The 23018-nt window shown below is 38.6% G+C and overlaps 1 protein-coding gene across 6 annotated transcripts in view; it reads right to left on the bottom strand.

The window, feature by feature from the left end:
• The window catches only part of ANKS1B (ankyrin repeat and sterile alpha motif domain containing 1B), a 353409-nt gene that overhangs the window by 298585 nt on the left and 31806 nt on the right, over positions 1-23018 (bottom strand). For 5 of the 6 annotated variants that reach the window (XM_081022470.1, XM_081022465.1, XM_081022475.1 and 2 more), the window contains exons 4-8: positions 16818-17114; positions 8736-8811; positions 8083-8184; positions 4661-4777; positions 2468-2643 (exon numbers count right to left, since the gene is read on the bottom strand). In XM_081022470.1, the coding sequence (XP_080878596.1) occupies positions 2468-2643; positions 4661-4777; positions 8083-8184; positions 8736-8811; positions 16818-17114 (768 nt within the window). Of the gene's footprint in view, positions 1-2467; positions 2644-4660; positions 4778-8082; positions 8185-8735; positions 8812-16817; positions 17115-22427; positions 22569-23018 lie in introns of those variants that run through there. The other variant, XM_081022477.1, reaches the window with a different exon arrangement.

Below are 23018 nucleotides of genomic sequence, written 5' to 3'. Positions count from 1 at the left end.
CTGTGTCGCAAAATGATGTTTGTCTAAAAAGTGTGTCACCGACATGAAAAGTTTGGAAAGCTCTGTTCTAAGGTATGGATGGCTGGGCACTAATTATGTAACTACCTCATAATGATGATGATGATGATAGTAATAATTAATTAATTAATTAATTAATTAATTATATTTTATGATATTTTATTTATTTATACCTCACCCATCCGGCTGGGTTCAGTTGTTTCCTTTGTTTTGTGTTTTAAAAGAGTAACAAATAATCTCTTATTTTGTCAAGCTTTTAATATGCCTTGCATTTTTAACCTCCTATTGTGTTTTTGTCTCATTTGAAATGGACCTGTTTTATGTTCTCATTGCTGTCTTTAGAAGTGATTGTATGCTTTTTAGTCTTGTTTTTGTTGCATTGTTTGCATTATTGTTATATTTATTGTAATTCCATGTTTTAATTTAGATGTTCCCTTGTGGGCTGAAAGGTGGGGTAAAGATCTAAAAAAATAATAATTAAAAATTGTAAAATGTTGTAGAATGTGCCAGGAGAAATTAAAACAAATGTGTTTGTCATAGTGGACAATACAGGACATACTGCACTGCAGGTTCCTTGGGGAGCATAGAACACTACAGTAATGGAAAAGAGATGTCTAGCTCCGTTAGAATGCTGCAGTTGGCTCATGCAGCAAAAATCGTTGCATTCTTGACTGCTACAATGATGCTGATGCCAGTACCAGAGCCACCCTGCTAGATTTTAGCAGAAGGGAAGAAGAAAGCATAGAATCTGGAGCAAAGGGTAGATACAGATATTTTTACAAGAATAAGGGCAGCCAGAAAGGTAACTGAAACCAATTAAAACATGTTCTTAAAAGAAAACTAACCTTATACCTTCCTTAAGAAGAAGTAAAAAAATCTACAGTAAATGGTGCTGATACAGTGGGTTACAGACGCTTCAGGTTACAGACTCCACTAACCCAGAAATAGTGCCTCGGGTTAAGAACTTTGCTTGAGGATGAGAACAGAAATCGTGTGGCAGTGGCGCGGTGGCAGCAGGAGGCCCCATTAGCTAAAGTGGTACCTCAGGTTAAGAACAGTTTCAGGTTAAGAACGGACCTCCAGAACGAATTAAGTTCTTAACCCGAGGTACCACTGTACTCGAAATATGTCTTTCCCTTTATAGTGTATGGAAGTGGGAAGTCTGGGAAAATCCAATCTTGATCAAAACTTGATTAAAAATATATCAAAGGCGAGTAAGATGTTCTAAAAATATACATCTCTATTTTGTGTGCTTTTTATAAAAAAAGGAGGAGTAAACAGGTTGGATCCAATTCAGAGTAGACCCACTAAAATTAATGGACACAACTAACTTGGTTCTATTAATTTTTATGGGTCTTCTCTGAGTAGAATACACTTGGATACAACCAAGTATGTCTGTGTGTGTGTGTATTGCTGGTTTGTGTGTTTGTGTGAATTTTGAAGCTCTGTCTAGGTGCTTCCTTTTGTCATTTCATCTACCCTGGGTTTTGAAAAGAACAAATATGTAGATCTATGTCCAAACAGTACAATACCCGTGAAGTACCCATGAAGTCCCTGATCTTCTGCTCTTAACTCCATGTGGCGTTTGCCTCCTAGGATGGGTCATAAGGAAAGGGTTAAAATGGGTGTGATGTGATTGGCCAATGAGAATGCAAGGGGGGAATAAAAGTTAGAGTGGGAGGTTTTGAAAGTCAGTAGAGTTGAGTTGAGGTTTGGGAGTTGAAGAAGGTAGAGGGAGGTTTAGGAGTGGGTTGATAGAGTTGTATTGTGAGAGAGTGAGAGGAATTGTTAGGTGGAGTCAGATAGATAGTTGGAATAATCAGTTTGGCGTTGTTAGGAACTAAGAATAAGAAACTGACAAGAGAAAAATTAACTGAAACTATAAGCTTGTTCCTGTATTTAAAAATAAACTTGATTATTTGTTTATGTTAACAACTGACTGGACTCCGTGTGTTCCCGTGAGATACGGGATGGTGGCAGCGGAAAAAGCAATCGCAGTGGCGGCACAGGGTCAATAGACCGTCAAACATCCGGGGGCCCTGTGTGTGATCACCACACTCCAGGAATCAAGAATGATATTCTGAAGAGATCCTAGAAAATGAACTAGATAACACTATTCCCCTCTACTGCAATACAGTGGTACCTCGGGTTAAGAACTTAATTTGTTCTGAAATAATTAACAGATTGGTTAGCCCAGGCATAGGCAAACTCGGCCCTCCAGATGTTTTGGAATACAACTCCCATCATCCCTAGCTAACAGGACCAGTGGTCAGGGATGATGGGAATTGTAGTCTCAAAGCATCTGTAGGGCCGAGTTTATTTACTTTATTTAGTATACAATTTTTGATTATGCCAAGTGTGGTGGGATTTGAAGTGTGTGCATATGTGTGTGTGTAGACTAGACAATTTATTAATAGCCAGATACTAAGCCATATTCTGTCTTACTTACTATATTGGATTTGGATTGGCTTTCATTCATCACTGGTTCTTCTTCTGATACTTTGCTACCATTGTCCAGATACTGGTCAGATACAGTATGACAAAGCTCTTCCAAAGAATAATCCTTTTCTTGGCACAGTTTGATTTCATCCAGTAGTTTTGACAACTCCCCAGTCACAGCTTCACCTTTACAGAAAGCAAAACAACCTGTCAGTGTAGTAAGCCAAGCAAAACAAGTCTAAATATAATATAAAATTGTTGTGTTAAGCATGGTCTAACCTTAGAAATAGATTAAGAGTTGGCAACTTGATGGCCTCTCTCTGTAAACATGTAAACTGCTCAGAAGTTAATTCTTATTTAAATACTCTCCTTGGGCATTCTTCTAGAAGTCAGGACTTTAGCAAAAGACCATGAAAATTTGTTCTCTGTCCTGATTTAAACATAGGACTCGCTTTGCCTCATTCAGACAGGATTGGCTGTGTTATTTTCACTTTTGGAAAACTTCACATGTTCAGAAGCACCATACTTTTTATTGATTTTCACTGGGTTTCAGAAATGGGTTTTTGAGCTGTGGATGAGCTCTGCTTTCCACACTTTCACTCCATAGCCAGCACAAGTATAACCTCCAGATCAAAAGTACATTCCCATCACTCAGATGTACTCAGTTGTTTTTTTTTTTGAAATTAGCACCACATTAAAACTCTCCTGAGTAAGGAAGGCATAAAACAAGAGAGGCGTGTTAGAAAGTTTAGATCTGGAAATTGCTAGGTGCATGCTGAATGACTCTGGTCTTCCCAAATGCACATGTGGAGATGCAGCAGCCACTGCAATATATCTCCAAAACAAACTGCCAACCAAGGAAACAACACATACACCTTTTGAACTTTTGCACTGAAGAGTACCTAACCTGTCACACACATGTGTGTGTTTGGCAGTACTGTCTATGTCTCTGTACCACAAGTTAGATTCCAGAGCAAAAGAGACTATCCAGATTGGCTATGCTCCAGGAAGCAAAGGATACAAAGTCATAGAATTGAGTACTGGGAAAGTTAGCACAAGACATGTGGTTCATTTTGATGAACACAGGAAAGCTGACAAGAAAGCAATGGTGGCAGACTTTTCAGATGAGTCAGAGGAAGAAAAACAAGCCATGAATTGATGTATAATACCTCTGTATGGTATGGTACCTCTAGTTATGGACTTGATCTGTTCCGGAGTGCCGTTCGCACCCCGAAAAGTCCGCAACTAGAGCGCCGCTTCTGCCCACAGGTGCAGCGCAATAGAGTGCTTCTGCGCTCACACGAGGTGCACAGAGTGCTTCTGTGAATGTGCGTGCGGCGAATCCCGGAAGTATACACTTCTGGGTTTGCCGCGTTCATATCCTGAAAAAACGCAACCGAAGACTGACATAACAAGAGTTACGGCTGTAGTCCACATCTGCAGATTCCAATAAGCAGTGCAACCAGAGGGGAGGAGACTGATGACAAGATCCCTGCCTTAAAGAGTGATGAGGAGATGGATGAGGTTTCACAGCCAGATTGGCAGGTGCTCAATGAGACCCAACAAAGGTATTCCAGCTCCACGACTGTCCTACCTCACAAGATACAACCCCTAGAACCTTCCACCTGGGAAGATACTGAGCAGATACCAGCCACTGGTGCTCATCTGTGGAAGGATGCTGCACAGGAAGAGATTGATGCACTACACCAATACCAAACCTGGATCCTCACCAAGCTGCCCTCCCCCCGCTAATAAGGCAATTGGCAGCAAGAGATGTTTAAGGTAAAGCAGGGTGTGGAAAGGGAAATTGAGTGCTACAAATTATAACTTGTAGCAAAAGGTTATTGGATTGTTTGACGGTAAAGGGCTGCAAGAAGCCAAGGAAATAACCACACTAATGATGACTGACTTTCTAAAGAGTAAAGATGGGTCTGAATTCTTGCCAGACAACAACCAGTACAAGTCAGCTATTTGACTAGCCTCCAACATATGGAGTGCTCCTGGTAGGACATAAAGAAATATTGATTATCACATTTCCATGCTTTAACACATTCAAAGTAAGCGAGTTAGTTAGAATATATTTGACTTTCATTGACACTACAGAACTGTTCATCTAGATGAGATGTAAAATTTCACAATGACTGTGCTTCTCAATAGTTCTGTAACATACTTTATTATGGAATAATTCTTAGAGAGTATTTACTTTTATTTGTTTGCGTAGGAGAAACCTCTGGAGACAAAACACAGGATTGATGATTTGTCACTGGACATTCCTCTATTGGTTCCTCTGCAACTGTGGCATTTCCTGTTTCTATGTATTCTGTAGTAAAAAATAAACAGGTAAGTAAATATACCATACTTAAATTAATCTAATTTACTTATTTTTGAATTTCCCTCATTTATCCTAATGCAACATGTGTGTGTGTGTGCTTTGAAGTATTATAGGATATTAAAATGGGATGTCTTAAGACATGCAACCTAATCCTATGCATGTTTACTCAGGTATAAATTCCACTGAGATCAGTGAAACATACTCCCAATGAAGTATGGTGCGGTTACTAGAAAATCTTAAGAGACACAGGAAACAAAAAAGGATTCCTTCTGTCTCCTGTTTTCTGTCTCAGTCCTTCTAATAATGGTGGCACACCAAAGAGAAAAAGGGCCTTTCCCAAAAGGTAATAAGAGGCTTTGTTTTCCTATGGGGAAGTTATGGGCAGCAATGCCCTAGGCAGCGAAAACACAGCTGTGGTGTGAGTGGGTGTATCTGTTCCAGTTTGCCCCATTTTTGTCATATTGTATAAATTTTTTCATGTTTATCCTTAGGCAAAGGCCTAACAATCTGTATCACACAAGACACAGAAAAAGCTAAGTGACTATCTGTGCTACATACATGACTTTGTTATAGCATTTAAGCACAAGCAGTGTGAAGCAAGGTACAGAGAGTAGGATAGAGCTTCCACTAAAACTATCTAGGATCATTTAATCACATCTTTCTTCACAAATTAATAAGTTTCTCTTCATTTAAAAGATTAGGCTCTGGAAGGAGTGATATATCTGCCAGATTACACGTTCATTGAAATGGTGAGGAACTCAGCTGTAAAACAAGGCAATCAGAGAATATGCAAGAAATGAAGGGCAGACTTAACACAGGCATTGCGATTAGTGAAACACAGCTGCCTTCTTTCGAGACAGGAAATGCGAGGGAATGCAGCCATGGATGGCATACAAGCAGGCTCAGCTGGAATGAGCTACTGAATTTCAAGGGACTAATGAGACAGCTTTAGAAAATCTCTCACATATTAACTTAGCTGTTCTTCAAATCTAATTTGGCATTGGGTGGATGCTTTGTATATGTGGCAGCTCTATGTAAATAAAAAGATAGAAAATGAGCCCAATATTATGTGGCCCATGCCAGTTTTAGCATCTATAAAAATACCAGTAAAAAAATCTAGTAAAAAAGGGAAACTTTTATAATGCATTTTCTGAAAATTAAGTGTTGTCAATAATTTAGCAGCATAATACATCCCTGCCCCCCATCCAGCTAAGCATTTTGGTAGATGGATTTATATAATTTATTCTGAGTTAAAACATCACTGATCATTAACAGTAAAGCTTCTAAGAATTTTCAACTTAGTAGAGGGACAAGACATGGGAGTCCTCTGCCAGCCTATTTGTAATATCACTCAAACCCTTCTAACAATTTGACAGCCAAATGGAATTAAAGGAATAGTAATTCAGAAGAAGGAACTTATACGGATAGTTGCAGATGATATAATCATTTATACAACATATGTAAATACATCAGCCTTTAGGAGTTCTATAAATATTGCAAGAATATGACAGAGTGGCAGGCTTTAAAATAAATGATGGTAAGAATGAGTTGCTATCATGACATACAAAGGAAAAAGAAGAAAGGCAAATTAATTGGAGCATAACAGTGGAGCAAAACAGCTCAATATTTGAAAGTCTAAATCAAAAGTTGTATAAATAATTATTTCTCCCTTTCAAAGCAAATTCAAAAGCATCAATTTTCTGTTCTGATTACAGCAGCATAGTCCAGAGACTTAGAATATATTGTGCCTCATTCTTAGTCTGAGCAGAAATGTCAGTGTAATCTTACTCATCCAAGTCCTTCCATATTTTGAAAGTTCCATGCTCATCTGCATTTAGGTTCACTTTGTTAAAACTGCAGATTAAGTGGTTACGTTATTTCATCCAATATTATATCAGTAAGATACTTCATTATATCTACATCTATATTCATTAATTTTCAATATATAACAATTTTTTAAAAGAAAAAGATACAAAACAAAATCCCAACTTACCCCCTCCCTCCTCCAGGACAGCTCAGTTTATTTAAGTTTGCCAAAGTCCAATAAGTTATTTCTGTGGTGGCTATTCTTCAGGGTTACCAGCAAAGTATTTTATAAAAGGCTGCCACATTTCAACAAAATCATCTACATCACTTATTTTATATATATATATAGCTTTTTAAGAGCATGGTCACACAGAAACATTTCATCATACCCAGTAACACATATATCCAGTTACCGGTAAATTATCTCTTAAAAGTAAAGTTGATTATACGGTGCAACTCCAGCTTATCAACTGGTATCATCTACAGGCAATCAGCACTCCCACAGATAATCCGCTGGCTGGGGAGGCATGGCTGGGCCCCATTTAAACAGATGCACAAGCCGGAGAGCTTCCTCAATCTCCCGCCCTCCCTAATTTGCAGGTTTCTACTTTGGCCTTGCTATGGACCGCTGTTGGTCGCCACTGAGGAGCCTGGTAGGAATTTTTCCACTTGGCAGATTGGCATGGGCCATTTGGTTTTCGCCTACCTCGTAGCAATCGTCACAACTTTGTAAGGTTTGGCAGTTAAGCATTGGTTGATCTTAAGATGGGGGAGGGGAGGTGTGGCCATCACTGCCCCTCCAAGCTTAAGCGTATTCCGTTAAAGGAATCCGGGGGTGTGGATCTTGTCCGAAGTCCAGGGCTGGGCTAGGGGCATGCCACGACCCCGTCGGGAACCCTGTGGGAGCTCGAGTTGGTTTGCATCAACGGGGCTCCTCCTATCAGTGGTTGACCCTTACCGGACTACCTGTGTGACAGGCAGGAGTCAGATATAGCCAGGTCAATTCCAGTGCCTTAGCCAATACCGCTCACATTCTGTAACCAATAAAGTTGTTGCCAAAATTTGCCCAATAACATTAACCTAATATCCTTGTGTCTCATTCATCAACGAGGGGGTGGTTTCGGGATCTCAACACGCAACTGGTATCATCTATGAGCAATCAGTACTCCCACAGATAAACAAGAGTGCAAAGAGTACTGCATTGCATCTGAAAATGATAAAAATTGAATGCCTTTGAATTGCCTCTTAAAATAGGAAGTACAAATTTTGGAATCCAAGCCTATAAAGATATCCCATTTTTAAATTACAGTAAGTGAACATTTTGGTAAAGGCATGATTAGACATGCAATATTAGAATATACTATAATACCAATAGGACTTTGCAAAAATTCTCATAAATTTTGTACACACAGATTTTATATTTATACATTCCTATATAGTGCATATATTTAATCATATCTTATACACCTTATATATACAGAACTTACCTTGAAGTAATGCAGCAATTTGGAGTGATTGTTGTGATGGATGTTCTTTGAGAATATCTAAAACAGTTCTACCTAAACTGTCTTTTATGTTGGCATCAATTCCTAAAATAGAAATTGTGTTTTTACAATTAAAGATTAAACTTATTAGATAAAATATTTTTCAGTATAAATGCAAAACATCCAGACCAGTAATTTAATGCAAGGCTAAATGATGGCATGTTGGATATCAATACAAGCTGTTAAAAATGTACTAATTAGTATCCTAAATCTCATATATACATTTATGGACTACATAAAAGTCAAATGGCTACAGAAATTTGAAAACTGTTCTTTTTTCATTTTTTCACTACAAAACAAAATAGCCTTTGCTATAGAATTCCTGGCAGTACAGCTTCAATTATGGGTTAGTCTGAGAGGAGAGGGAGCTACTCATTTGCCCTAACATCAGCAGACATACTCCAAGGACACTGAACATTCTTAGTTCAACTACATTGTCTATCTGGACACATGGCAATTGGAAACACAGTTTGTTCCACAAGAACACTACTGGTATTCAACAAGAAATAGCAACCAGATAAGACTAAATAACATGGTTTGAAATTAGGAAAGTGTGAGATTATTTACAACTCATTTGGAGAATAATTATGATTTACCTGTTTCTAGCAGAATGCGTACCACATCCACTTTTCCAAACAAAGCTGCTTCATGCAGTGCACTCCCTTTTTCTGTCTGGAAAGAAATTAAATACAATAATTAAATAGTTTAACTTCCTAGAAATTATCTCATAACTTGTTAACTTATTATCACTATAAACTATAGAGTGGGACACTGATTGTGTTTGAATATAACAAAATCATATGCATTTTTCTTAACCAAAGAGTACATTCCAATAAATTCAGTGAGACTCAGTCCTCAGAACACAAACATGATGCTAACATTCATAATTACATGGTTCAAAATACCAATTGGGCCAGCTGGTAATGATAACTGATATCTGAATTTGATCACCATTTCTCCATAAAGGTCCTCTGGCTTAGTATAGTAAGCAAGGTTCTGCATGGTCATGTTAGTAGTTTAAGCATCCAAAGGAGATGCTTTTTAGGCACATGCAAGAAGCTGTTTATTGTTAACCCACCCCACCCCCCATGAAACTCTTAATTATTGCTGTGAAACTCATGATTTATAAAACAAGACTGTTTTTCATGGCCACACATTTGTACACCATTCCCAGTTGAAAATCCTAAGTACAAAAAGTATACATGATTTTAAAAAAAAACATGCCAAGCGGTTCAAGGACAAGGTCAATCTTGGCAGGTTAAAATAAATTAATCACTTTTTGCATGCTTATACTTTTAAAAACCTGTAACTTAAAGACTGTTTCACTTCAAGTTAATTGTTCTGCATTTGGAGTCAGTCAAATTCAAAATGAAGATTAGCGTGCATGCAAGCACCTCATTAACTAGTAGATGGACCACCTAGCCAAGCAACTATTTTTGGTACTTTCTTTATTAGGATATTTGTGTATTTGTGGCTTCTTTGATTTGCTTCCACAAACCAGATGCAAATAGTGCTGTTATGCCCACTTATGTGCTAGTAGCTCCCACCAAGGAACATGCTGTTGTACTAGTGGGATAAATTCTCATGTTTTTAACTGTTCTGCAAATGTGTTAAGTAGTATCCCTTATCCCAATATATATGCTAGGTCTCCTCCAGTGTCCACTGGTGAAAGCAATTCTGAAAAATTTAGGATTTTGCTGATACCTTCCTCGTTTGTGGGTTGCTTGACAAAATAGGTATTTACAGAATTAGCTTGCTATTACCACGTACGATAAATGTTTGGTAGTAAATGCTTGTTGGCATTATTTGAAGGGGGGAAGTCGATAACTAGGGGAGGAGAGATTTAAAAAGGGAAGTAGTGTGAATTAAAAAAACAACAACCCATGATGTCGATGGTAACTTGTGATTTTAAGATGCACATTTTGTGAAAGCATTCCACAAAGACAAACCGAAACAGCACGTTATTGTTGCTTTTAATTTACTTGATAGAAAAATGCACCTTTTATTAATGCTTTCTAAAATATGAATAGTGTAACAGAAAATATTGTAATATTTCCATATAATAAATAATATAGAATAATGTAGCAAAATGTAATTATATACATTTAATTAAATAAATATTAATACAAACACACTTAGCTATAATTTAAACAATAACAATACTTTTACAAAAAAAATTGAAATAAAAAGTGAGAAGAATGGGGTAATAGGCAATTAAGTCATACTTAGAGTAGACATTAAATAATGGACTTAGGTCCTTTGCTTTCCGTGGGTTGACTTTCAGTATGATTAACATTGGATAATACCCATGCTTTTTAACATCAGAAATATTAGCTAAGGGAAGCAAAACGATAACAAATACAACTGCAAACAAAACCATGACTCCTGTCAGGAATGCTTCTCTGGTACTGTAGTACCATGGTTTCCATGGCTGAAGTAATTCCATTTAGGAATTAGAAATTAAATCCAGGCAGTTGTTTAGTTCATGAACTAAAGCTAATGCAGAACCAAGCTAATACAGAGCTTGGTAGTAGACATCTTCTCATTGTCAATGCTCTCCCAAGTATCATAGTTGTGCATTGTGGGAGGAAAGTCCATTTCAATCTGTCACTTGATGACTTCTATCACTTCTTTCATATGTTCTGCAATTCACCAAAACAAAGAAAACAACATTATTTAACTGTTTTCCCCAAATCAATGGTGACATATGAACAGACTTAAAAGAAATCTTCATATGTGTCCCCCTTAGTTCCATATGAATCTGACACTGTCCACTTACAATCTTGAAAAGTACAGCATTTAGAACACAATAAATGGGAAGTGTGGAAATCATACACCCATTTAAGAGTCAGTGACCACAAAATACATTCAACACATGTATGTGGATGTATTACTCCTTCCAGAAATGGTGTCTGTAATATCTTCCTATTAGGGTTGGGATACTCCTGTGCTGTTAGGGTTGGGACATGCCTGGGTTGCTTGTTCCATTCCATTCACAGGTCATGTTCTGCTTAAAAAATTTAAAACCCCAACACATCTGATCATGAGTCTGGTGCAAAGCTCTTAATGTAGCTCTATAATTGTATATACAGGGAAGGGGGGAGGTCCCCATATTGCCCATTTTAAACATAGAATGCCTGAACTGTATGTGGTACAGAGCCAATCACCTATAAATTCTTTATGCTTTTGGGTTTCTGATCCAGCACACTTCATGACTCTGACGGCTTTGTTCTGTCAAACAAACACACACACAACTTAGAAAAACAGCAGCAAACAAAACATATCAGAGCCGCTTTCAAATGCTCTGCCAAGCTATATATCCCCAAAACCATCACCCCAGCCATAACCCATGGAGCCATCCCACAGGGAATCATGGTCATATATCCCATTTTAAATCTATTTGTTGTATGATAAGAGACTCACCTTCTGCTCCATTCCATGTATCTCCTTGTTCTGCAGCGGAGGACTTTGGGCTTTAAAATTTCAGTGGCACCCTGTGCAACACCAAAATTTGGCGCACCCCTGCTTCTCACCTTCCATTGTTTGTCATTGTTGCAGCACCCCCTGTGGCACCCTCTTGGCTTGGTGCCCAGTGCGAGTAAACCAGGGGCACTCCCCTAAATCTGCCTCTGTCATTCTGTTCCACTCCTCCACAGCAATCTGTCACAAAATAGCAGTATCCACATTTGCTACAAATTCAGTCATGTACTACAGCAACTTGGACTACAGTTCTCAGAGGCCTCTTGTTCAGTGTGTCCATACTCTGACTGGGACATAGAGCAAGAGCTTTTTAGTGGCGGAATGGTGGCACTTCAGTAATAGAAATTTCTTCTCAGAAAATTCATTAGACGAGTTTGATTTACTTCAGCAGGCATTTGGGAGTCTGGCCTGAATAAAATATTTTTTATCAGCTGCTAAAACGTGGTTTCTGGTTATTATTATTTTTAAGCTATTTCATGTTGGTCATGATCCTGTATATTTAATTGTATACATAAAGTGAATTCTGTGGTTTATTATTAGATTTATTGTAAGCTTCTGGACATATGTTGATCAGATAGACAGACAGATAAGATTGTAATTCAAACATCTAGTGTCTTTGCTAAGGCTATGGTCTTACCTCAGTGTAATGGGTTTAGGGGTTGCGCGTGCGTAAGTTGCCGCCACTCTTGGCTAGGTTGCCTGGTTAACCCTTTCTGACTGAACAGCCTCCAGCATCGTGACTGTCTCAGTCACTGGCAGAATCCGTCAGTGGGCGTTTCTTGAACCTTTTCCAGCATAAAAGTTGTTTGACGCCAAGTCTCCTCCTACTCTCCCTGCGCGGAAGTCTTCTGTGCAGGGAGGGTGTGGGCAGCGGAGTACCTGTACTCTCTCCGCTGGTCTCCGGCGAGGAGTCTGGGAGCCTCCTCTCCGATTCCCCCATCTGCCCCCCTTCTCCACTGGTGTTACGCTGATTTCCTTCCCCAGCAGATGGGCTGCCTCTCTCCCTACTGGGACCCTCTCCGGCATCCCTCTGGAGCCTTCCCTCCGCTTCTAGCTCCGATGGCAGTTCCCTGACACTCAGTAATGGACTGGATGAGAACCATTGAACTGAAGCTCAATCCACATAAGACTGAGGCACTGTTAGTAAGTGGTTCCCTAGGCCAGATGGATGGGAGGTTGGCTGTTCTTCAGGGGGTTACACTCCATCTGAAGGTGTGGATACGCAGTTGGGGGGTACTATTAGGTCCACTGTTGTCTCTTGAGGCTCAGGGGGACTTAGTAGCATGGAGCTTCAGCTGGTGGTTCAACTGCACCCTTATCCGGACATCTGTGCTCTGGTGACGTCTGGATTAGATTACTGATATGTGTTATATGAGGGGATGCCTCTGGAAACAGTTTGGAAACTTCAGCCGGTGCAGAATTAAGCAGCCAGGTTGCTCACTGGGGCAAGATGGTTTGAGCATATGATGTCCATCCTAGCTTGACTGCACTGGTTGTCAATTAGTTTCCGGGCCCAATTCAAAGTGCTGGTTTTGATCTATAAAGCCTTAAACAGCTCCAAAGTGCAATACCTCGAGGACCACATCTCCCCATATGAACTTACCCAGATACTGCAATCATCATCTGAGGCCCTTATTCACGTGCCTCCTCCGTGAGAGGTCCAGAGGGTGGCAACATGAGAACAGGCCTTTTCTGTGGTGGCTCCCCACTTGTGGAATGCTCTTCCCAGGTTGGCTCACTTGGTGTCTTCATTACATATCTCTAGATGCCAGGTAGAAACATTCCTCTTGTCCCAGTTTGGCTAATTAAATAATCTATGGTTTTTTAAACTGTGTGTGTGTGTGTGTGTGTGTGTGTGTGTGTGTGTTATAACTTAATAAGTTGTGTATTTTTGAGTTTTTATATTGTTAACTGCCCTGTTATCCTCGGATGAAAGGCGGTATGGAAAATTAATAATAAATACATACTACATACATAAGCCTGTTTCCATTATGGTATTTCCTTTACGATTGACAGAATTGCTTCATTCTATGCAAATAAAAATACAGTGCATCCTGGACATCAAGCAAATTCAGGACTTTCTTCTATTTATGACCAAGGGAAATGAGTAAGTAGAAACATGTCATTTTTTGTGAAAGGAAAAGAGTTTCTTACAGCAAAACTTCAGATTTGGATGAAATTATACCTACTTTCTGTGTAAGCTAAAAAATGCTAATCAAATGCATCTTAAATAAAAGGTGACCATGGGCTCAAACACTTTGAGCTTTGATTTCAAAAATATTAGGGAGGGATTCAGGTGTAGAATGAAGTTTTGGATTATAAAATAAACATTATCAATCCACGCCATGCATTGGTCAGATGAGAGCAAACAGGCCCACCCTTGGGTGAAATGCAGTATGTATAAATGGAGCTTAGTGTACTCTTAGGGAAGTTCAGAATTGCCCCAGTCTGTGCAGCTCAAACAGGTAATAAATGAATCTTTGAGGTCACAATTCTTGGAATTATTAGGATGGCCATATTACTAAAAGTAGATTCATTTGGACTTTCAATCTATCTATCAATCAATCATTTTATTTGTATGCTGCCTTCCCAAAGTTAAAACCACGTGAAAGGTGGCTTACAACATATAAAAATACATAACTACCAACATAACAAAAGTAGTCATAAACAATAAACAAAACATCAAAAAGCACACAACCAAATTTAACAATTTCCACATAAATCATAAGATTCAAAATAAAGATATTAAAAATTAACATCAACAACTGTATGCTGAACAATATCCTATGATCATTTGTGAACAGGGGATGTATTTCATGATGCTTATTCTGCAACAAGGAAAACATTTTCTATTGAATAATGAAGGTATGCCATATTCTGGTAGAATGACTGAGCAGTAGCTTAGATGGAATAAATTACCATATTTTTCGCTCTATAAGACGCAGCAGACAACAAGACACACCTAGTTTTTGGAGGAGGAAAACAAGAAAAAAAATATTCTGAATCTCAGAAGCCAGAACAGCAAGAGGGATCGCTGTGCAGTGAAAGCAGCAATCCCTCTTGCTGTTCTGGCTTCTGGGATAGCTGCGCAGCCTGCATTTGCTCCATAAGACGCACACACATTTCCCCTTACTTTTTAGGAGGGAAAAAGTGAGTCTTATAGAGCAAAAAATACGGTACCACTCTGGTAATGTACAGAGCCTGAGAGAAAATACTAGAAACCATAGTGTAGACTTGGGCTACTTGACAACTTCAGCTGTTTTGGTAACTGAAGATGTTATTACTATCAAGGGTGAGGTTTTCAATCCTGGCTTTGTTTGGGGGGTATGCAGCAGTACAACTCATTCAGAGCGAGTTCTCACCTGGAAACTCAAGTTGGGTTCAATTTTTCATCGGCTGGCTCTTCTATGAAAGAAATAACCCTGCACAAATTACTAACTACTGCCCACAATGAAGGTTTGATATTTGACCTACCAGAGAGGAAGGGCCACAAATAGAGCTCAGCCTGGGTTGTGAGAGCTTCAAAAATGAAGCGGCAAATGACCTTGAAGCCAAGTGACTGGGTTCTCTATATATGGTGGTTCTGGCTGAAATGCCTAGGTGATGAAGTAAATAGAAGAGCAGCATATTGCTTGGAAAATAAAGTTAAATGTTTCACCATAAAGTGTTGTGGGAACATGGTAGAAATAAAACTTGTCCTGAAACAGAAAATAAAAGAAAAGCATAAAACTGGGAAAACAAAACTGGGAAAACTGATGGCTAAAGCAATACTAATAATCAAGAGTAACTGACAAATAAAGCATTATAAAAAGAGTGATTATTGTAACTTGGCTTAAAAAATTAACATCTGTGCAATAACTATTAGTAGATACATGATTACCGTATATTACTTTTTACTTCTATGTCTTTAATAAAAAATGCTTTTATTCTTTATGTCAACATGTTTATAGAAAACCAATTCATCAACAGCAGTAAATGTCATATTACGGCTATTGCTTCACTCATCCACTTTCAGAGTTATATATATATATATAAAAAGCTCTCCTACAAATTTGTCAAATGTGACCTTTTCCTTTCACACTTGATGTGTTTTGTCTGTCTGGAACACTGTAGCTTCTAAATAAATGTTAGTGCCACACTATTAATATTGCTGCTTGAGACACTCAAGCACGCCCAATAAGGTAAAGCATGCCCAATATGCTCTACAGGCAGAGTAGAAATATGGAATTCATTCCTAGTTGTAGTTCTTGTACTTTATAGAGAGAGATATGGTTCTTTCTATGAGCAAACCATAGCTTGTAGGGGGAAATAGTAGGTAATTTGTAGAGCATTTGCCTTGCATGCAAGATGTTGCAGGTTCAGTCCCTGGTCTCCAGGTGAGTTGGGGGGAAATCTTAAACCCTGGAGTGCCACTGCCAGTCAGAACGGACAATACTGAGCTAGATGAACCAATGTCCTGACTCAGTATGGCAGCACTCTATGTACCTATTATTCAGATAATTTTCAATATTCCGCTTCTTTTGCAAAGCAACATCACTGAAGCATTTTCCCTATTTTAATTTGCCAGAAAAGTAAACAAAATTCCACAATGAAACACTTTAGAAGTATACTTGTCGTTTATTACTTGTCATCAAATAATTTTACACAGATATTAGAAGATGTGGTATTGAACATGATCAACTGAAGCAAAAAAATTCCCCTGTTTGGAATCCATAAATGAAAACAACTCAATTTATTCATGGCCACTATATAAATCCCCCCCCCCAAAAAAATTAACTTCATGTTGCCTCCAAAAGTTATTGAGGATCAGTAACTGAGCAAAACTTTGAAGGAAGTCATAAAGCTGGGAAATACCCCCTCAGAACACATTTATTTGCTCTTACCTATTGCTGGATGCACAGAAACAGCTGCTTTCAAATGAGCTTTGAAACCATAGAAAATATGGAAGAGAAGGAGGAAACATCTGATATATATATATGTCAGGAACACCTATTTGAAATATGCCAAGGGTCTCAGACACTGAACACTGGTATAATATGCTCCTGGCAGTCAAGTATAGAGCCACTCCAGTTGCAAAGTGTAGGTTGTACTTTGTATTTGTATCAATGAAACATAATGAAAAACATTGCCATCTCTTTATCTAAATGGAACAAAAGAAAACTTTGTTTAAATAATAATTTTAGAAATTGTATACTAACGTGGCAGCTGACATCCATTCCAGCTTCTAGCAGCACCTGTACAACCGCTTTGTGACCATTACGTGCAGCAAGGTGCAACGGAGTGTGTTTTCTTGTGTTACAGCTCATCAAGTTTGGATATGCATTGATGATCATCTTCACTACTCGCAGACGGCCATATAAGGCTGCCAAATCCAATGGAGTCTCTAACTTGCTGTTTCTTATTGTAGGATCTGTAAGTTCTTCAAGCAAAACTGCTACCACTTCTGAGTGTCCATATTGGGCTGCACAGTGTAAAGCTGTTTCGTTTTCATTGTTCTGTTACAAGAGGAAAGGGAAAGTCTTGTCAACAACTGTATGATGCTTGGCATAGTCTTTCTAAGTATCTGATTTGAGCTCACTGAAATAGATCAAGATACTATTTCCATAATCAATTTTGCCAATAGTCTGAGTCAGAAAGTTCTGGTGGCTTGGTTTCCCCCCTCTACTACAGTTCAGGAGGCCTGCCTCATTCCTACAGGAGGAACATAAACCTCGGCAAATATGTGGTCTCATCTGAGTGCAGCTCTGCAGATTATGTTAATTGCTTACTGAAGCTAATTCAGACACAAACATTTTCTTGCCCAACTCATTTTCTTTAAATAGTTCCCAAAGCTGCCAACAAATGAAAATGTACAGAAACACAGCCAAATAACACTGTTTCAATGCTAAAATGAGGATAGGATTTTGCACATATTTGAACAAGCAAAATACTTTTAGTCTTAACTATAGGAACTAATAGTCTACTCAGTTTTATACACAGAGTTTATTATTTGTATATATGACTTAAGGACCTACTAATTGATGGAAACCTGGGTTACACTGTTTTTGATGGCATTTATCTAAAACTACAAAAGCTTTAGCTGAGATCCTAGGATTTCAGTGTATGAGCAAAAGGCAATTATTTCTATATATTCCCCAAAAGACATTATGGTGGGTTACCGAGCCCCTTGACACCAGTCTTTGACAGGTAGATGAAGAGGAAACTGATCACACCCCTTCTCTTACATAAAAACAAATTTAGATCCTTTGGCCATGGACAACCAATTTGTCCTTTTGAGCAATGTGATAGGCTGACACCTGCTCTGTCAACTCCAGGTGGTTTTAGATAACGGTAAATTTAGAAAAAAAATTTAAAAATTGTCCAATAGCACGATAGAGACCAAATAAGTTTGTTATTGGTATTAGCTTTCGTGTGCATGCACACTTCTTCAGATACCTGAAGAAGAAGATAAGGTGGTACTGGACAATTTTTTAATTTTTTTAATATATTTCGACTGCGTCAGACCAACACGGCTACCTACCTGAATCTAGTAAATACTTAGGTCCATTCTAGTCTGGGGTCAGGCTGCTTAAGGGTCAGAAACATGACTCTAGTTCTTCTTGGATGGTCCCACTCAGAAGGTAGTGCTAAAGGATTTTTGCTCTGTCCCATGGCCAATGGCTAGTGGGGTTCCACAGGGATCTAATATGCCCCCCTCCCCATTTTTTAACATTTTAACATTACATGAAACTGCTGGGAGAAGTCAAGTGAAAATTTGGGCTGCATATCATCAGGATGCTTAGGACACACAACTCTACCTTTTCTTTCCATCCTCAGAACTCAAGGAGCTTGTGGAAATCTAAAGTGCTGACTGGAGGCAGCACTGACATGGATGCAATCAAATAAACTGAGGTTGAATCAAGTAATATGGTGCTGTGGATGGGGAGATCCCCAGCTCTGGAAGGTGGTTTGCAGCTGGTGTTGGTTTTGGGTAGCCCTTCCCAAGTACACAGGGTGGGAATGCTCCTGGATTCAGCACTGCCTGGGGAAGCCCAGGTGGCACTGGAGACAAGGAGTGCCTTTTACCAGTTTCAGCTAGTATGCCAACTGTGCCACTATCTAGAAAGGATTAACCTTGCCATAGTGATCAATGCTTGAGTCACATTTGTATTGGACTACTATAATGCACTCTATAGGGGGCTGCCTTTAAAGACAAAGAGGTGCCTTTAAAAACTCTTTAAGAACTTCAAATGGTCTAGAAACCCATTGCCTGGATAGGTAAGATAGGTGGTCATGAAGGAGAGGTCCTTCTATATAGTGGATCCACTGCTATGGAATTCCCTTCTATTGCATAAAATCTCTTAATTGGAAGCTTTTCCAACAGCTCCGAAGATCCCTCCCCCCATTTCCTTCCAGATTCAACGTGCTGGCTGAATTAGTTTATTCCTGGCTCCATTAAAAAAAATATGGAGCATTGCTGAGTGATAGATTGAAGTTTTTGAAAATTGTATTATTGGTTTTTTTTTAAATGGTAGGCTACTTTGGATGCGCTGTGCCCAAAAGAGTAGCTCGAAATACTTTTAAATATGCAAGTTCCATCTCTTGCACAGTGGAATTTTGGCTTTGTATATTTAAACATTCTCTATGGAATAATAACTATTTTGTACTGTACCATCCCATAATTCATATACATAATTACCCTAATAGAATGTAGAAATAAGAATAGAACTTCAATTTATTTGCATACACAAGTGCAAAAAAAATCACTACACAAATATTTCACAATTAGATAAGGAAATGTTATCATTTTAAAAATATGTTTACAAATTAGGCACAGTGGCTTATATAAAGGTTAGAAAGACTTGTAATAACACACATTTATTACAATTCACATTTATATTTTAAGTATATCATATGGTGATAAAATACTCATTTGACAACACAAGCTTATTCATGTCTAGGTAAAGGTAAAGGGACCCCTGACCATTAGGTCCAGTCGTGAACGACTCTGGGGTTGCGGTACTCATCTCGATTTACTGGCCAAGGGAGCCAACGTTTGTCCGCAGACAGTTTTTCCGGGTCATGTGGCCAGCATGACTAAGCCGCTTCTGGCAAACCAGAGCAGTGCATGGAAACGCCGTTTACCTTCCCGCCGGAGCAGTGCCTATTTATCTACTTGCACTTTGACGTGCTTTCGAACTACTAGGTTGGCAGGAGCTGCGACTGAACAACGGGAGTTCACCCCGTCACGGGGATTCGAACCACCAACCTTCTGAACGGCAAGCCCTAGGCTCTGTGGTTTAGACCACAGCGCCACCCGCATCCCTTTATTCATGTCTACTTAGAAGTAAACCTCACTGGGTATCTGGGGCAGTTCAAAGCCCTGGACAGCAAGGTAGAACAGTGTGGCAGATCCATCACTGCATCTGAAGCCCTGATGGCCAAAGCAGAAGGTGGTTGATTAGGGCATGTTGAATTTTCAACTTTCAAATTCCAAAAATAAGGGGACTTAATAAGTTGAGACATAACTTGGGGATATTTTGGATAATTTAACATAATTTAGTTTATCTTGGTAAATAAGTTTATTGATAAGTCCATGCAAGTTCCACAGTGGCCCTGCTATGGTCAGTCTATAGAGAGGCGTTTGAAACAAGTCACAGAGACAGCAGGCAGGGTGTATACACAGAAGAAACACGAGGGCTACATCAGAGGCCAAGAAGCAAGATGGCAGCTGATGTCCAAGAACGAATCAATGCAAGACTTGAAGAAACTTGTTGCTTAAATTTCTTATTAACATTACTTTCTAATGTTCTTTTTTGATTACAAAGTAATGCTGTATGTTAAGTAGGATATGTTTTATGCCAAAATTCTATTTTTATAGCATTACCTGACATTTCAGATGGTAAAATTAAAATTCTTTGATTTTTCAAGAGCAGTTTATGTGCTTTTTAATCAAACATAGATTTACCAAGCTAAATGTCACAAAAGTCACAAAAATAATAACAGATTTGAATTCCTTACACCCAAAATCATATTTTTAGGTCATCTCACTGAAGAATTTTGCAAAAATTTTCACCCCCTAAAATGACATCCCTAGTGGATGGATATTTTTCACTTTTTGCTCCATCTTTGGATCTATGCAACCCACCAGTGACCCTACCTAGCATCCCTAGAATCTCATTCTTGTGTCTTCCAAAGGCTAGTGCCAGAGGAATTACCACCCATATGCACCCCACTGTGCTTTTGGTGGTTGCAGCAAGGGCCTGTGCAGCAGTATAGCACCCCTGCTGGGAGGGTCTGACAAAGAGACACCTCTGCCTCATCCTAACTTATTCCAGAACTGTGGATTTGGGGGAGGGGGAGCAGTATTACCCTGCAAGTATGTCTTTCTAAATAAGGAACACTAGATATTTATTTGAGGTTGATAGTAAAATATCATATATTGCAACAGAAATTGGAACTCTACTGTAGACATAATACATTTGAACAGGTATGTTCTATACAGTGCTATTGTAGTTTGAATTACCAAGTTAAACTACAAACAACCCCTTCCAGAAGTTGAAAAAGAAAGTTCCAAACACTTGTTTTATTCAAAATAGTACCAACATACATGTGCACATTTAACCTACAGGTAACTTTTATTTAAGACAAAGCTGCTATAAGAACTAGCCATGCATGATAAAGTTTGGCAGCTGCATGTTTTTTCTCCAAGTACTGTGTTATTGTTCACAGTATTTATTTAAAATTGTTGTTTATTTTTTGATAAAATAATATTTGCTTCAAACAAAATATTGTAAGTGCTGATCTTATCAAGTACATATTGTGAATTTGGCTAAAATTTCAAAAGAAGAGGAATCAGAAGCACCTTTCCTTTTAGTACACAATAGGAGGAAATTATCAGATTTTTAAAACAGATTTGGATGAATGAACTGACAAAGTACAATAAAATGTTTTGTTGTTTGCTGATCAGTTTTGTTGAGAAAAGAACATGGGCATGAATTGGCAGAGGCAAGTATGTGGGATTGAAAATTCAATGCCCTTTATATGTTGAATTAATTTTCCCTGCTATAAAGTCTGTCACTAAGACAATACTGCCAGTGGCCTAGGAAGAGTATAGTGAAACTGAACAGGGGGAGAAATAATGAACATAGAGTTATAGACAGCCAAAGCAATCAGTCACTACTTCCTAGGATCAGAATAGCTTAATGGCTGCAGAGAATGGCTGAATCCTGTGCCATGTTCTATATTTGGGCCATTTTTTTAGTTCTTTGGAGCAGCTCTATGAAGAAAAATTTCAACCTACCTTGCTCTCCTTTGTCAATGGAAATTTATGGCAAATAACATGTCAGTAAACTGTATGCTAGCAAATCTTATTTCTCAGTTTTGCCATTTCAACCTGGTTATAACTTACTTACTTACTTACCAGTACCTAAACAGGCATTACTACTAACAGAATTACCAGGAATTTACTTGGTCCCACATTTCTCAAGTTATTTGAATTTTAAATGAATATATTTTTAACATAGAGGTCTTTACCAAACAAACACGTAATCTACCTAACCAGAACATAGTTTCAGCCACAAGCATAATGAGTATACCATAAGCCATGCATGCATAACCATATGCTTCAAATAGGCAGTGAGGTATACCACGGCCTTGTGTAGATCCAGGGAGTTCTAAGATGTGTGTAATTTAGAGGGACAAAAGATGTAATTGAAAAAGCACACATTGAGATTAGGTAATATATTCTACCCAATTCAATGTACATGAAGAAACTAGTGCAGAAGAAATGGAATAGCATGTTGCAAGAAAATTGTGAAGGACATTACCTGGGACTCAAGATGCAGATTGAAACTGACTAAAACTGTGAATGTCTAGTCAATTTCAATCTAGTGTCAGTGTCATTGGTAAAACACCTCTGGTTGCAGTTCTACTGCAACTGCTGAGTTGACCCTAAGAAACAGAAAAAGGAAAAAAAAAGAGGAAGGGAAAGTAGAGAGCAAGGAAGGGGGAGAGAGAGAGAGAAATAAGGAAGGTAGGAAATAACTGATGCACAGAGTAAGACGCACAAGGGATAAGAAAAGATGGAGAACAGGGAAATTGTTGAAACCTCCTCTACATTTTCTTATCAGCTAGTTTAAAATGATACCTTCTAGACATATGTTATCATTTCAGAAAGGTTTGCTGTGGTGTGCATTCAGTTCACTTTCATCTTTGCATACTATAGGGACTGCATACACCTTTATGTTAGCACCTAAACTTGTATAAAGATTTTTTAACTAAAGTGCTGAGTTATGTCCACAAAAACTAACTCTGTGCTTTTTTTCAAGAAAAACAGGTGATGGAGCTCCCCATGAAGTTGTTCCAGTAAGTCGCCAGGCAACTCAGGGCAGCCCTGAATGGATGCCAATTTAACAACA

The sequence above is a fragment of the Podarcis pityusensis genome (genome assembly GCF_964106645.2).
Source record: "Podarcis pityusensis genome assembly, chromosome: 10".
NCBI lineage: Eukaryota > Metazoa > Chordata > Lepidosauria > Squamata > Lacertidae > Podarcis > Podarcis pityusensis.
Note: the sequence above shows the minus strand (reverse complement) of the source record. Positions and strands in the feature narration are given on the sequence as shown.